Here is a 17536-nt window from a genome sequence, read left to right as displayed (position 1 = left end):
ATGTATAAAGAAGAAAGAAAAAAAAAAACCACGGGTAGGTGGTATACAATTATGGATGGACTGCCGAGTGCCGACACAGAGGTAGCTACAGCCGTGGACTACCGTACTGTACTGTGTCTGCTGCTAATATAGACTGGATGATAATGAGATGTAGTATGTATAAAGAAGAAAGAAAAAAAAACCACGGGTAGGTGGTATACAATTATGGATGGACTGCCGAGTGCCGACACAGAGGTAGCTACAGCCGTGGACTACCGTACTGTACTGTGTCTGCTGCTAATATAGACTGGATGATAATGAGATGTAGTATGTATAAAGAAGAAAGAGAAAAAAAACCACGGGTAGGTGGTATACAATTATGGATGGACTGCCGAGTGCCGACACAGAGGTAGCTACAGCCGTGGACTACCGTACTGTACTGTGTCTGCTGCTAATATAGACTGGATGATAATGAGATGTAGTATGTATAAAGAAGAAAGAAAAAAAAAACCACGGGTAGGTGGTATACAATTATGGATGGACTGCCGAGTGCCGACACAGAGGTAGCTACAGCCGTGGACTACCGTACTGTACTGTGTCTGCTGCTAATATAGCCTGGATGATAATGAGATGTAGTATGTATAAAGAAGAAAGAAAAAAAAACCACGGGTAGGTGGTATACAATTATGGATGGACTGCCGAGTGCCGACACAGAGGTAGCTACAGCCGTGGACTACCGTACTGTACTGTGTCTGCTGCTAATATAGACTGGTTGATAATGAGATGTAGTATGTATAAAGAAGAAAGAAAAAAAAAACCACGGGTAGGTGGTATACAATTATGGATGGACTGCCGAGTGCCGACACAGAGGTAGCTACAGCCGTGGACTACCGTACTGTACTGTGTCTACTGCTAATATAGACTGGATGATAATGAGATGTAGTATGTATAAAGAAGAAAAAAAAAAAACCACGGGTAGGTGGTATACAATTATGGATGGACTGCCGAGTGCCAACACAGAGGTAGCTACAGCCGTGGACTACCGTACTGTACTGTGTCTGCTGCTAATATAGACTGGTTGATAATGAGATGTAGTATGTATAAAGAAGAAAGAAAAAAAAAACCACGGGTAGGTGGTATACAATTATGGATGGACTGCCGAGTGCCGACACAGAGGTAGCTACAGCCGTGGACTACCGTACTGTACTGTGTCTGCTGCTAATATAGACTGGATGATAATGAGATGTAGTATGTATAAAGAAGAAAGAAAGAAAAAACCACGGGTAGGTGGTATACAATTATGGATGGACTGCCGAGTGCCGACACAGAGGTAGCTACAGCCGTGGACTACCGTACTGTACTGTGTCTGCTGCTAATATAGACTGGATGATAATGAGATGTAGTATGTATGTATAAAGAAGAAAGAAAAAAAAAACCACGGGTAGGTGGTATACAATTATGGATGGACTGCCGAGTGCCGACACAGAGGTAGCTACAGCCGTGAACTACCGTACTGTGTCTGCTGCTAATATAGACTGGTTGATAATGAGATGTAGTATGTATAAAGAAGAAAGAAAAAAAAACACGGGTAGGTGGTATACAATTATGGATGGACTGCCGAGTGCCGACACAGAGGTAGCTACAGCCGTGGACTACCGTACTGTACTGTGTCTGCTGCTAATATAGACTGGATGATAATGAGATGTAGTATGTATAAAGAAGAAAGAAAAAAAAAACACGGGTAGGTGGTATACAATTATGGATGGACTGCCGAGTGCCGACACAGAGGTAGCTACAGCCGTGAACTACCGTACTGTGTCTGCTGCTAGTAGACTGGATGATAAATAATGATATAAAAAATATATATATATCACTACTGCAGCCGGACAGGTATATATTATATAATGACGGACCTGCTGGAGTGGACACTGTCTGTCAGCAGAATGAGTTTTTTAATTTTTATAGAATAAAAAAACACCACACAAGTCACACGACGAGTGTACTTTTTCAGGCAGACATTCAATCACAATATACTATACTGGTGGTCAGTGTGGTCAGGTCACTGGTCACAGTGGTCAGTGGTCAGTCACACTGGCAGTGGCACTCTGGCAGCAAAAGTGTGCACTGTTTAATATGTACTCCTGGCTCCTGCTATAACCTATAACTGCTCCCCAGTCTCCCCCACAATTAAGCTGTGTGAGCACAGTCAGATATTATACATAGATGATGCAGCACACTGGGCTGAGCACAGATATGGTATGTGAGTGTGACTGAGTCACTGTGTATCGTTTTTTTCAGGCAGAGAACAAGAACAGAACGGATTATTAAATAATAATAAATTATAAAACTGCACTGGTGGTCAGGTCACTGGTCATCAGTCACTAGTATAACTCCTCCTAAGCTCCAGTAAGTAAATGAAGTGTCTCACTCTCACTCTCCTATCTATTTTAATTTCTAAACGGAGAGGACGCCAGCCACGTCCTCTCCCTATCAATCTCAATGCACGTGTGAAAATGGCCGCGACGCGCGGCTCCTTATATAGAATCCGAGTCTCGCGATAGAATCCGAGCCTCGCGAGAATCCGACAGCGTGATGATGACGTTCGGGCGCGCTCGGGTTAACCGAGCAAGGCGGGAAGATCCGAGTCGCTCGGACCCGTGTAAAAAAACATGAAGTTCGGGCGGGTTCGGATTCAGAGAAACCGAACCCGCTCATCTCTAATGTATATACAGTAACTAGGAAGTATAATATACAGCTGCATCACCAACGCCAATGTTTGTTATAAACACTTTGAATGTCTTTTTCATGTTCCAGGATTGCAGCTTGATTTTCTATGAGTGCAGCGCCTCAAGTGGACACAACGTTAAAGAATCTGTTCTGCATTTAGCGAGGTGAGCTACTGTACCTATACTGAATCTGTCTCTCCTATGCAAACACAACAACAACAACAACAACAAGAGCTTGTTTGTGTCTATGGGGGAGATGTATCAAGACTTCTAAAGATTGGACAAGTGAGAAGTTGCCCAGAGCAACCAATCAGATTCTATCTATCATTTTTCATAATATACTTGATAAATCCTAGCTAGAATATGATTGGTTGCTATGCAAACTTCTCCACTCTTTTGAAGTCTCCCCCTATGTCTATTGTGCCGATCTGCAAAACAGTGTAAAACTATAATATATATATATATATATATATATATCATAAAACCTCAATTACATGTGTAGGTGGATATGCAGTACTTGTTAAAAGCAAAGGCAATTCAGTGCTAGTGGTAGAATTCAGAGGCGTCACAACGGGGTGCGACCCACACCCGTGCGTCACCCGATGAGGAGCGACACCAAACTGACAACTCCTCTTAAGCAGAGGTGTAACTGGGGTAGGGCGAGTGGGGCACGTGCCCTAGGCGCCTTGGCAGGCCCAGCAGAGGGGGGCTCCGCCGGTGGCCAGGGCATCATGCCCACTCGCCCCTGTCACGCCGCTATGTGAGGGGAGGAGAGCACAGCGTCTCTCCCTCCCCTCAATGTCCTCACCGCTGCTGCCGCGCAGTGCTGCGTGTGTCCGGTCTCCGGCGGTGTTAGCCAATCAGAGCTTGCGGACCGGCTCCTGATTGTCTGCCGGTCCGCGAGCTCTGATTGGCTAACGAACCGGCGCCACATAGCCGCCGCTGGAGACCTGGAGCGTTGAGGGGCAGGAGAGGCGCTGCACTCTCCTCCCCTCACATAGCACAAAGGGAAGAAAGTGGTGAGTGACCGGGGGGGGGGGGGGGGGCTGCGGGGTCTTATATCTGGCACTGTGGAGTATGTATCTGGCACTGTGGGGCATGAAACTGGCACTGTGGGGTTTGTATCTGGCACTGTGGGGCATGTATCGGGCACTGTGGGGCAATGTAACTGGCAATGTGGGGCATGTAACTGGCACTGTGGGGCATGTATCTGGCAGTGTGGGGCATGTAACAGGCACTGTGAGGCATGTATCTGGCACTGTGGGGCATGTAACAGGCACTGTGAGGCATGTATCTGGCACTGTGGGGCATGTAACTGGCACTGTGGGGCATGTATCTGGCACTGTGGGGCATGTATCTGGCACTGTGGGGCATGTAACTGGCACTGTGGGGCAATGTAACTGGCACTGTGGGGCATGTAACTGGCACTGTGGGGCATGTATGGCACTGTGGGGCATTGTAACTGGCACTGTGGGGCATTGTAACTGGCACTGTGGGGCATTGTATCTGGCACCTTGGGGTGCTGTATCTGGCACTGTGTATCTGACACTGTGAGGCATTGTATCTGGCGCTGTGGGGCATTGTATCTGGCGCTGTGGGGCAATATGTATCTGGCACTGTGGGGCGCTGTATCTGTCACTGTGTATCTGGCACTGTGGGGCACTGTGTATCTGGCACTGTGGGGCAATTGTATATCTGGCACTGTGTAAAAAGGGGACTCTGCATGCGTACTGTGCAAAAATTGAATGAAGGTGTGCTGAGAGACGACACAAGGGGTAAGTGATAGTCATGTTGGCACGCCACATTTTCAGTGACCACACCCCTTCTGGTGCGTGGCCACGCCCATTTTTTGTGCATACTTCTTTTGGTGTCTTTTTTTTTTGGGGGGGGAGGGGCGCCACTGTTCATCTTGCCCTGGGCTCCGAAAACCCTAGGTACGCCTCTGCTCTTAAGTGACAGGAGCAGCGAGCTGCACTGTGACATTACATGCTCCAACCAGCTCCTGTCACTGTGTAGGAGCCAGCACCACACACATGCTGGTCCCCGAGTGCAGCCTGCCGAAACGGAGGTTTGGGATGCGAAGTCATACCCCCGCCCCCTTTCCCCCCACGAGGCCTCTCCGCCTTTTTTTTACCACCACGACTCTTCTGCGCGTACTGTCCCCCCCTGTTCCCTCCCCACACTTTGGGTGTCACCCCCAGCAGTGACGCCTCTGGTAGAATTGTGTATGTTATGGTAAAAAAAAACGTAAGTAAATAGATACATGATGTAAAATATTAGCTGCTGTAGCATACAGTTTTTCCTTATTGATATGAGTCAGTGACTTGAGACAATGGGAAAAGGTTTCACATAAATATGGCAGCTTGCCGTGATAGCAGAAGTCAAGGAAACTGGCATGTTTAGTAATGAGGACCAATGAAGGCAAATTTGCGGAGCACAAGAGGAGAATGAAAAATAGGATTTTAATTACCCACGGGTAAATCCTTTTCTCGTAGTCCGTAGAGGATACTGGGTATCCATTTAGTACCATGGGGTATAGACGAGTCCACTAGGAGCCTTGGGCACTTAAAGAATATGATAGTGTGCGCTGGCTCCTCCCTCTATACCCCTCCTACCAGACTCAGTCTAGGAAACTGTGCCCGAGGAGACGGACATACTTTGAGAGAAGGATATAAAAGGATAGTGGTGAGATTCCGAACCAGCACACACAAACAAGAGGAAAGCCATGCTGACTAAACCTGGAACAGGAACAGCAACAGCTGAACCAACAACATTACTTAGCCAAGTAACAGTGCAGGACGAATGAAGCACTGGGCGGCTGCCAGTGGCGTAACTAGAAATTTTTCTCCCCCAAGCCAAAACATTCTCTGGCGCCCCCCCCCCCCCCCTTCCATAATTGGCACTAGTAAGTGATGAATCTGTGCGTGCCCAAGGCGCGCACCGCAAAAAGGGGCATTGTCTTGCTGAAATGGGCATGGCTTTGCATAAAGGGGCGTGACATTGCAGGAAAAGACTACCTTATAACCCAGTTTTGCAACCTGCACGCCCAGACGTTGGCCAGCACAGGGGGGGAAAAAATCCTGATTCATGCCCCTTACATTATTTGTCATTTTTCCTCCTTATAGTAATGCCCAGTATACATTGTGCCACATACTGCAATGGCCCTTAGACATTATGCCACACACAGTAATGCCCATGACACAATATGCCACACACCTTAATTAGAGATGAGCGGGTTCGGTTTCTCTGAATCCGAACCCGCACGAACTTCATGTTTTTTTTTCACGGGTCCGAGCGACTCGGATCTTCCCGCCTTGCTCGGTTAACCCGAGCGCGCCCGAACGTCATCATGACGCTGTCGGATTCTCGCGAGACTCGGATTCTATATAAGGAGCCGCGCGTCGCCGCCATTTTCACACGTGCATTGAGATTGATAGGGAGAGGACGTGGCTGGCGTCCTCTCCATTTAGATTAGAAGAGAGAGAGAGAGAGATTGACCTGATTTACTGGAGCTTAGGAGTACTGTAGAACTGTAGAGAGTGCAGAGTTTACTAGTGACTGACCACAGTGACCACCAGACAGTGCAGTTTTATTTAATATATCCGTTCTCTGCCTGAAAAAAACGATACACAGTGACTCAGTCACATACCATATCTGTGTGCACTGCTCAGCCCAGTGTGCTGCATCATCTATGTATATATCTGACTGTGCTCAGCTCACACATCTTATAATTGTGGGGGAGACTGGGGAGCACTGCAGTGCCAGTTATAGGTTATAGCAGGAGCCAGGAGTACATATTATTATTAAAATTAAACAGTGCACACTTTTGCTGCAGGAGTGCCACTGCCAGTGTGACTGACCAGTGACCTGACCACACTGACCACCAGTATAGTTAGTAGTATAGTATACTATATTGTGATTGCCTGAAAAAGTTAAACACTCGTATCTGACTGTGCTCAGCTCACACATCTTATAATTGTGGGGGAGACTGGGGAGCACTGCAGTGCCAGTTATAGGTTATAGCAGGAGCCAGGAGTACATATTATTATTAAAATTAAACAGTGCACACTTTTGCTGCAGGAGTGCCACTGCCAGTGTGACTGACCAGTGACCTGACCACACTGACCACCAGTATAGTTAGTAGTATAGTATACTATATTGTGATTGCCTGAAAAAGTTAAACACTCGTCGTGTGACTTCACTTGTGTGGTGTTTTTTTTTAAATTCTATAAAAAACTCATTCTGCTGACAGACAGTGTCCAGCAGGTCCGTCATTATATAATATATACCTGTCCGGCTGCAGTAGTGATATATATATATTTTTTATATCATTATTTATCATCCAGTCGCAGCAGACACAGTACGGTAGTTCACGGCTGTAGCTACCTCTGTGTCGGCACTCGGCAGTCCGTCCATAATTGTATACCACCTACCCGTGGTTTTTTTTTCTTTCTTCTTTATACATACATACTACTACTACATCTCTTTATCAACCAGTCTATATTAGCAGCAGACACAGTACAGTACGGTAGTCCACGGCTGTAGCTACCTCTGTGTCGGCACTCGGCAGTCCGTCCATAATTGTATACCACCTACCCGTGGTTTTTTTTTCTTTCTTCTTTATACATACATACTACTACTACTACATCTCTTTATCAACCAGTCTATATTAGCAGCAGACACAGTACAGTACGGTAGTCCACGGCTGTAGCTACCTCTGTGTCGGCACTGGGCAGTCCGTCCATAATTGTATACCACCTACCCGTGGTTTTTTTTTTTCTTTCTTCTTTATACATACATACTACTACTACATCTCTTTATCAACCAGTCTATATTAGCAGCAGACACAGTACAGTACGGTAGTCCACGGCTGTAGCTACCTCTGTGTCGGCACTGGGCAGTCCGTCCATAATTGTATACCACCTACCCGTGGTTTTTTTTTCTTTCTTCTTTATACATACATACTACTACTACTACATCTCTTTATCAACCAGTCTATATTAGCAGCAGACACAGTACAGTACGGTAGTCCACGGCTGTAGCTACCTCTGTGTCGGCACTGGGCAGTCCGTCCATAATTGTATACCACCTACCCGTGTTTTTTTTTTCTTTCTTCTTTATACATACATACTACTACTACATCTCTTTATCAACCAGTCTATATTAGCAGCAGACACAGTACAGTACGGTAGTCCACGGCTGTAGCTACCTCTGTGTCGGCACTGGGCAGTCCGTCCATAATTGTATACCACCTACCCGTGGTTTTTTTTTCTTTCTTCTTTATACATACATACTACTACTACATCTCTTTATCAACCAGTCTATATTAGCAGCAGACACAGTACAGTACGGTAGTCCATGGCTGTAGCTACCTCTGTGTCGGCACTCGGCAGTCCGTCCATAATTGTATACCACCTACCCGTGGTTTTTTTTTCTTTCTTCTTTATACATACATACTACTACTACATCTCTTTATCAACCAGTCTATATTAGCAGCAGACACAGTACAGTAAGGTAGTCCACGGCTGTAGCTACCTCTGTGTCGGCACTGGGCAGTCCGTCCATAATTGTATACCACCTACCCGTGGTTTTTTTTTCTTTCTTCTTTATACATACATACTACTACTACATCTCTTTATCAACCAGTCTATATTAGCAGCAGACACAGTACAGTACGGTAGTCCACGGCTGTAGCTACCTCTGTGTCGGCACTCGGCAGTCCGTCCATAATTGTATACCACCTACCCGTGGTTTTTTTTTCTTTCTTCTTTATACATACATACTACTACTACATCTCTTTATCAACCAGTCTATATTAGCAGCAGACACAGTACAGTACGGTAGTCCACGGCTGTAGCTACCTCTGTGTCGGCACTCGGCAGTCCATCCATAATTGTATACTAGTATCCATCCATCTCCATTGTTTACCTGAGGTGCCTTTTAGTTGTGCCTATTAAAATATGGAGAACAAAAATGTTGAGGTTCCAAAATTAGGGAAAGATCAAGATCCACTTCCACCTCGTGCTGAAGCTGCTGCCACTAGTCATGGCCGAGACGATGAAATGCCAGCAACGTCGTCTGCCAAGGCCGATGCCCAATGTCATAGTACAGAGCATGTCAAATCCAAAACACCAAATATCAGTAAAAAAAGGACTCCAAAACCTAAAATAAAATTGTCGGAGGAGAAGCGTAAACTTGCCAATATGCCATTTACCACACGGAGTGGCAAGGAACGGCTGAGGCCCTGGCCTATGTTCATGGCTAGTGGTTCAGCTTCACATGAGGATGGAGGCACTCAGCCTCTCGCTAGAAAAATGAAAAGACTCAAGCTGGCAAAAGCAGTAGCACCGCAAAGAACTGTGCGTTCTTCGAAATCCCAAATCCACAAGGAGAGTCCAATTGTGTCGGTTGCGATGCCTGACCTTCCCAACACTGGACGTGAAGAGCATGCGCCTTCCACCATTTGCACGCCCCCTGCAAGTGCTGGAAGGAGCACCCGCAGTCCAGTTCCTGATAGTCAGATTGAAGATGTCAGTGTTGAAGTACACCAGGATGAGGAGGATATGGGTGTTGCTGGCGCTGGGGAGGAAATTGACCAGGAGGATTCTGATGGTGAGGTGGTTTGTTTAAGTCAGGCACCCGGGGAGACACCTGTTGTCCGTGGGAGGAATAGGGCCGTTGACATGCCTGGTGAAAATACCAAAAAAATCAGCTCTTCGGTGTGGAAGTATTTCACCAGAAATGCGGACAACAGGTGTCAAGCCGTGTGTTCCCTTTGTCAAGCTGTAATAAGTAGGGGTAAGGACGTTAACCACCTCGGAACATCCTCCCTTATACGTCACCTGCAGTGCATTCATAATAAGTCAGTGACAAGTTCAAAAACTTGGGCCGACAGCGGAAGCAGTCCACTGACCAGTAAATCCCTTCCTCTTGTAACCAAGCTCACGCAAACCACCCCACCAACTCCCTCAGTGTCAATTTCCTCCTTCCCCAGGAATGCCAATAGTCCTGCAGGCCATGTCACTGGCAATTCTGACGAGTCCTCTCCTGCCTGGGATTCCTCCGATGCATCCTTGCGTGTAACGCCTACTGCTGCTGGCGCTGCTGTTGTTGCTGCTGGGAGTCGATGGTCATCCCAGAGGGGAAGTCGTAAGCCCACTTGTACTACTTCCAGTAAGCAATTGACTGTCCAACAGTCCTTTGCGAGGAAGATGAAATATCACAGCAGTCATCCTGTTGCAAAGCGGATAACTGAGTCCTTGACAACTATGTTGGTGTTAGACGTGCGTCCGGTATCCGCCGTTAGTTCACAGGGAACTAGACAATTTATTGAGGCAGTGTGCCCCCGTAACCAAATACCATCTAGGTTCCACTTCTGTAGGCAGGCGATACCGAGAATGTACACGGACGTCAGAAAAAGACTCACCAGTGTCCTAAAAAATGCAGTTGTACCCAATGTCCACTTAACCACGGACATGTGGACAAGTGGAGCAGGGCAGGGTCAGGACTATATGACTGTGACAGCCCACTGGGTAGATGTATGGACTCCCGCCGCAAGAACAGCAGCAGCGGCACCAGTAGCAGCATCTCGCAAACGCCAACTCTTTCCTAGGCAGGCTACGCTTTGTATCACCGCTTTCCAGAATACGCACACAGCTAAAAACCTCTTACGGCAACTGAGGAAGATCATCGCAGAATGGCTTACCCCAATTGGACTCTCCTGTGGATTTGTGGCATCGGACAACACCAGCAATATTGTGTGTGCATTAAATATGGGCAAATTCCAGCACGTCCCATGTTTTGCACATACCTTGAATTTGGTGGTGCAGAATTTTTTAAAAAACGACAGGGGCGTGCAAGAGATGCTGTCGGTGGCCAGAAGAATTGCGGGACACTTTCGGCGTACAGGCACCACGTACAGAAGACTGGAGCACCACCAAAAACTACTGAACCTGCCCTGCCATCATCTGAAGCAAGAAGTGGTAACGAGGTGGAATTCAACCCTCTATATGCTTCAGAGGTTGGAGGAGCAGCAAAAGGCCATTCAAGCCTATACAATTGAGCACGATATAGGAGGTGGAATGCACCTGTCTCAAGTGCAGTGGAGAATGATTTCAACGTTGTGCAAGGTTCTGATGCCCTTTGAACTTGCCACACGTGAAGTCAGTTCAGACACTGCCAGCCTGAGTCAGGTCATTCCCCTCATCAGGCTTTTGCAGAAGAAGCTGGAGGCATTGAAGAAGGAGCTAAAAGGGAGCGATTCCGCTAGGCATGTGGGACTTGTGGATGCAGCCCTTAATTCGCTTAACAAGGATTCACGGGTGGTCAATCTGTTGAAATCAGAGCACTACATTTTGGCCACCGTGCTCGATCCTAGATTTAAAACCTACCTTGGATCTCTCTTTCCGGCAGACACAAGTCTGCTGGGGTGCAAAGACCTGCTGGTGACAAAATTGTCAAGTCAAGCGGAACGCGACCTGTCAACATCTCCTCCTTCACATTCTCCCGCAACTGGGGGTGCGAGGAAAAGGCTCAGAATTCCGAGCCCACCCGCTGGCGGTGATGCAGGGCAGTCTGGAGCGACTGCTGATGCTGACATCTGGTCCGGACTGAAGGACCTGACAACGATTACGGACATGTCGTCTACTGTCACTGCATATGATTCTCTCAACATTGAAAGAATGGTGGAGGATTATATGAGTGACCGCATCCAAGTAGGCACGTCAGACAGTCCGTACTTATACTGGCAGGAAAAAGAGGCAATTTGGAGGCCCTTGCACAAACTGGCTTTATTCTACCTAAGTTGCCCTCCCACAAGTGTGTACTCCGAAAGAGTGTTTAGTGCCGCCGCTCACCTTGTCAGCAATCGGCGTACGAGGTTACATCCAGAAAATGTGGAGAAGATGATGTTCATTAAAATGAATTATAATCAATTCCTCCGCGGAGACATTGACCAGCAGCAATTGCCTCCACAAAGTACACAGGGAGCTGAGATGGTGGATTCCAGTGGGGACGAATTGATAATCTGTGAGGAGGGGGATGTACACGGTGATATATCGGAGGATGATGATGAGGTGGATATCTTGCCTCTGTAGAGCCAGTTTGTGCAAGGAGAGATTAATTGCTTCTTTTTTGGTGGGGGTCCAAACCAACCCATCATATCAGTCACAGTCGTGTGGCAGACCCTGTCACTGAAATGATGGGTTGGTTAAAGTGTGCATGTCCTGTTTATACAACATAAGGGTGGGTGGGAAGGCCCAAGGACAATTCCATCTTGCACCTCTTTTTTCTTTTATTTTTCTTTGCGTCATGTGCTGTTTGGGGAGGGTTTTTTGGAAGGGACATCCTGCGTGACACTGCAGTGCCACTCCTAGATGGGCCCGGTGTTTGTGTCGGCCACTAGGGTCGCTAATCTTACTCACACAGCTACCTCATTGCGCCTCTTTTTTTCTTTGCGTCATGTGCTGTTTGGGGAGGGTTTTTTGGAAGGGACATCCTGCGTGACACTGCAGTGCCACTCCTAGATGGGCCAGGTGTTTGTGTCGGGCACTTGGGTCGCTGAGCTTAGTCACACAGCTACCTCATTGCACCTCTTTTTTTCTTTGCGTCATGTGCTGTTTGGGGAGTGTTTTTTGGAAGGGCCATCCTGCGTGACACTGCAGTGCCACTCCTAGATGGGCCAGGTGTTTGTGTCGGCCACTAGGGTCGCTTAGCTTAGTCATCCAGCGACCTCGGTGCAAATTTTAGGACTAAAAATAATATTGTGAGGTGTGAGGTATTCAGAATAGACTGAAAATGAGTGGAAATTATGGTTTTTGAGGTTAATAATAATATGGGATCAAAATGACCCCCAAATTCTATGATTTAAGCTGTTTTTTAGGGTTTTTTGAAAAAAACACCCGAATCCAAAACACACCCGAATCCGACAAAAAAAATTCGGTGAGGTTTTGCCAAAACGCGGTCGAACCCAAAACACGGCCGCGGAACCGAACCCAAAACCAAAACACAAAACCCGAAAAATTTCAGGCGCTCATCTCTAACCTTAATGCCCCCGACACATTATGCCACACCGTAATGCCTGTGACACATTATGCCACGCATCGCAATGCCCGTTATACATTATGCTACACACTGTAATGCCCCTGATACATTATAGCACATACAATGCCTGTGACACATTATGACACACACCGCAATGTCCGTGATACATTATGTCACACACTGCAATGACCCTGAGACATTATACCACATACCACAATGTCCGTGATATAGTATACCACACACCGTAATGCCTGTGACACATACCGCAATGCCTGTTATACCCCATGCCACACACCGCAATGCCGTTATACATTATGCTACACACTGTAATGCCCCTGATACATTATAGCACATACAATGCCTGTGACACATTATGGCTCACACCGCAATGTCCGTGATACATTATGTCACACACTGCAATGACCCTGAGACATTATACCACATACCACAATGTCCGTGATATAGTATACCACACACCGTAATGTCTGTGACATATACCGCAATGCCCGTTATACGGTGCCACACACTGCAGTGCCTGTTATACATTATGCCACACACTGCAATGCCCCTGAGACATTATACCACATACCACAATGCCCGTGATATAGTACGCCACACACCGTAATGCCTGTGACACATTATGCCACACACCAAGTCAGATTTCCTGTGAAGAGCTGTTCTCTACACATACACCTTCAAAGCCCTCACAACATCCAAAGACTTTGAAGTAACAGACGTGTTGGTAACAACCGTAACCACAATGGGTTGGTTGATGTGAAATGCAGACACCACCTTAGGAAGAAATTGCTGACGAGTCCTGAGTTCAGCTCTGTCCTCATAGATAATTAAATAGGGGCTCTTGTGAGACAACGCCCCCAGCTCTGACACACGTCCTGCTGAAGCCAAGGCCAACAGTGTGGCGGTCTTCCACGTAAGATATTTTACGTCTACCTCCTGTAACGGTTCAAACCAGTCTGATTGGAGGAACTGCAGCTCCAAATTAAGATCCAAAGGTGCGTGGGAGGCACAAAGGGAGGCTGGATGTGCAGAACCCCTTTCAAGAATGTCTGGACTTCAGGGAGAGAAGCCAATTGTTTCTGAAAGAAAATGGACAAGGCTGAAATCTGGACTTTTATGGAGCCCAGACGTAGGCCCACATCCACACCCGACTGCAGAAAAAGCAGGAAACGTCACAGATGAAATTCCATCGCAGAATATTTTCTGCTCTCACACCAAGAGACGTATTTCTTCCGAATACGGTGGTAATGTTTAGATGTTACCCCCTTCTTGGCTTGGATCATAGTCGGAATTACCTTGTCAGGGATGCCTCTCCTGGCTAGAATCAGCCGTTCAACTTCCATGCCGTCAAACGTAGCCATGTTGTCTTGATAGATGAATGGGCCCTGTTGCAGAAGATCCTTGCGAAGAGGTAGAGGCCACGGATCTTCCAGGAGCATCTCCAGAAGTTCCGCGTACCAGGCCCTTTTTGGCCAGTCCGGAGCAATGACAATTGCTTGAACTTTTTCCCTTTTATTCTTTTCAGAATTCTTGGGATTAGCGGAAGTGGAGGGAACACGTACACCATCTGATAGACCCATGGAGTCGTCAGAGCGTCCACTGCCACTGCCTGTGGGTCTCTCGACCTGGAACAATACCGCTTGAGCTTCTTGTTGAGATGAGAGGCCATCCTGTCGATTTGTGGACATCCCCATTGAAGTGTCAAGCATCTGAATACCTCCGGGTGAGGCCCCACTCCCTCGGGTGCAGGTCGTGTCTGCTGAGGAAGTCTGCTTCCCAGTTGTCTACTCCCGGAATGAAGACCGCCGACAACACCATAGCGTGTTTTTATGCCCAGAGCAGAATTCTTGATACCTCTGACGTTGCTGCTCTGCTTTTCGTTCCACCCTGTCGATTTATGTACGTTACTACCGTCATATTGTCCGACTTAATCTGAATGGCCCGATCTTGAAGAAGATATGAGGCCTGCAGAAGTTGTGTACAGCCCTGAGTTACAGAATGTTGATTGGAAGGATGACTTCCTGACTTGACCATCTTCCTTGAAACTGCACCCCCTGGGTGACCGCTCCCCAACCTCTGAGGCTTGCGTCTGTGGTTAGCAGAATCCAATTCTAAATTCCAAACTGTCGGCCCTCAATTAGGTGAGAAGTCTGGAGCCACCGCAGAAGGGAGATCCTGGCCTTTGGCGACAGACGGATCCTCTGGTGCATGTGAAGATGCGATCCGGACCATTTGTCCAACAGATCCAGCTGGAAGGGCATCGCATGAAAACTTCCGTACTGAAGCGTCTCGTAAGAGGCCACCATTTTCCCCAGAAGGCGAATGCATAGATGCACCGATATCCGGGTTGGCTTCAGGACATCACGAACCATCGACTGGATTACCAATGCCTTTTCCAACGGAAGAAAACTTTCTGCGGCTCTGTGTCCAGTATCATTCTCAGAAATGGGAGCCTCCGAGTTGGCTCTGAGTGAGATTTCGGGAGATTTAGAATCCACCCGTGATCCAGGAGTAGTTTGGTTGTGAGACCAATGCTTTCCAACAACCTTTCCCTGGATTGTGCCTTTATCAACAGATCGTCCAGGTACGGAATTATATTCACTCCCTGCTTTCGAAGGAGAAACATCATCTCTGCCATCACCTTGGTGAACACCCTCGGTGCCATGGAGAAACAAAATGGCAGGACCTGGAACTGGTAGTGACAGTCCTGTAGTGCAAAGCGTAGGTAAGCCTGGTGAGGCGGCCTGATCGGAATGTGAAGGTACGCATCCTTGATATCCAGAGACACTAGGAATTCCCCCTCCTCCAGACCTGAGATCACCGCTCTCAGAGACTCCATCTTGAATTTGAACACTCGTCAGTATGGGTTAAATGATTTTAGATTCAAAATTGGCCTTACCGAACCGTCCGGTTTCGGTACTACAAAAAATAGGATTTTAATACCTACCCGTAAATCCTTTTCTCTTAGTCCGTAGAGGATGCTGGGGATGCTTCAAGAACCATGGGGTATAGATGGGATCCGCAGGAGACATGGGCACTTGGGGTGTGAACTAGCTCCTCCCTCTATGCCCCTCCTCCAGACTCCAGTTATAGGAACTGTGCCCAGGGAGACGGACATTTCAAGGAAAAGGATTTATTTAATTTTTAAACTAAGGTGAGATACATACCAGCTCACACCTCAAACAACATGGCATTCAACAACAATGCATGCAACGGCGTGACTAACATCAGCCACAGACTGACTGAACTTAACACAACATGTGTGTAACCATAACCAATAACTGCAGATACAGCCCGCACAGGGACGGGCGCCCAGCATCCTCTACGGACTAAGAGAAAAGGATTTACCGGTAGGTATTAAAATCCTATTTTCTCATACGTCCTAGAGGATGCTGGGGATGCTTCAAGAACCATGGGGTTTATACCAAAGCTCTAGAACGGGTGGGAGAGTGTGGATGACTCTGCAGCACCGATTGACCAAACAAGAGGTCCTCATCAGCCAGGGTATCAAACTTGTAAAACTTTGCAAAGGTGTTTGATCCCGACCAAGTAGCAGCTCGGCAAAGCTGTAATGCCGAGACCCCTCAGGCAGCCGCCCAGGATGAGCCCACCTTTCTGGTAGAATGGGCCTTCACCGATTTCGGTAACGGCAATTCCGCCGTAGAATGAGCCTGCTGAATCGTATTACAGATCCAGTGTGCAATAGTCTGTTTGGAAGCAGGACACCCAATCTTGTTGGAAGCCCACAGGACAAACAGAGCCTCTGTTTTCCTAATCTGAGCCATTCTGGCGACATAGATTTTCAAAGCTCTGACCACCTCGAGAGACTTCGATTCCGCCAAGGCATCAGTAGTCACTGGCACCACAATAGGCTAGTTTACGTGAAACGATGAAACCACTTTTGGCAGAAATTGCTGACGAGTTCTCAACTCCGCTCTATCAGCATGGAGGATTAAATAGGGGCTTTTGTGAGACAAAGCCGCCAATTCAGATACCCGCCTTGCGTTGTGCCAAGGCCAACAGCATGACTACTTTCCAAGTTAGGAATTTCAACCCAACCTTACGTAAAGGTTCAAACCAATGAGATTGCAGGAACTGCAACACCACATTCAGATCCCATGGTGCCACTGGGGGCACAAAGGGAGGTTGGATGTGCAGCACGACTTTCACGAAGGTCTGTACTTCTGGAAGGGAGGCCAATTCTTTCTGAAAGAAAATTGATAAGGCCGAAATTTGTACTTTAATGAAGCCTAACTTTAGGCCCGCATCCACACCTGCTTGCAAAAAATGGAGCAAACGCCCCAGCTGAAATTCTTCCGAAGGAGCCTTCTTGGATTCACACCAAGACACATATTTTCTCCAAATACAGTGATAATGCTTCGCCGTTACTGCTTTTCTAGCCTGAAATAGTGTGGGAATGACTTCACCGGGAATACCCTTTCGGGCTAGGATTTGGCGTTCAACCGCCATGCCGTCAAACGCAGCCACGGTAAGTCTTGATACACGCACGGTCCTTGCTGTAACAGGTCCTCTCGTAGAGGAAGAGGCCAGGGATCTTCTATGAGTAATTCTTGAAGATCCGGATACCAGGCCCTCCTTGGCCAGTCTGGAACAATGAGTATCGCCTGAACCCTTGTTCTTCTTATGATCTTTATCACCTTTGGAATGAGTGGAAGTGGAGGGAACACATAGACCGACTGAAACACCCACGGTGTCACCAGGGTGTCCACCGCTATTGCTTGAGGGTCCCTCGACTTGGAACAATATTTCTG

The 17536-nt window shown here is 47.4% G+C and overlaps 1 protein-coding gene across 1 annotated transcript in view; it reads left to right on the top strand.

The window, feature by feature from the left end:
* The window catches only part of CRACR2A (calcium release activated channel regulator 2A), a 416510-nt gene that overhangs the window by 372068 nt on the left and 26906 nt on the right, over positions 1-17536 (top strand). The window contains exon 17 of the mRNA XM_063928465.1: positions 2794-2870. Within this exon, the coding sequence (XP_063784535.1) occupies positions 2794-2870 (77 nt within the window). The remainder of the gene's footprint in view (positions 1-2793; positions 2871-17536) is intronic.

This window comes from Pseudophryne corroboree, chromosome 6 (assembly GCF_028390025.1).
Source record: "Pseudophryne corroboree isolate aPseCor3 chromosome 6, aPseCor3.hap2, whole genome shotgun sequence".
NCBI lineage: Eukaryota > Metazoa > Chordata > Amphibia > Anura > Myobatrachidae > Pseudophryne > Pseudophryne corroboree.
Note: the sequence above shows the minus strand (reverse complement) of the source record. Positions and strands in the feature narration are given on the sequence as shown.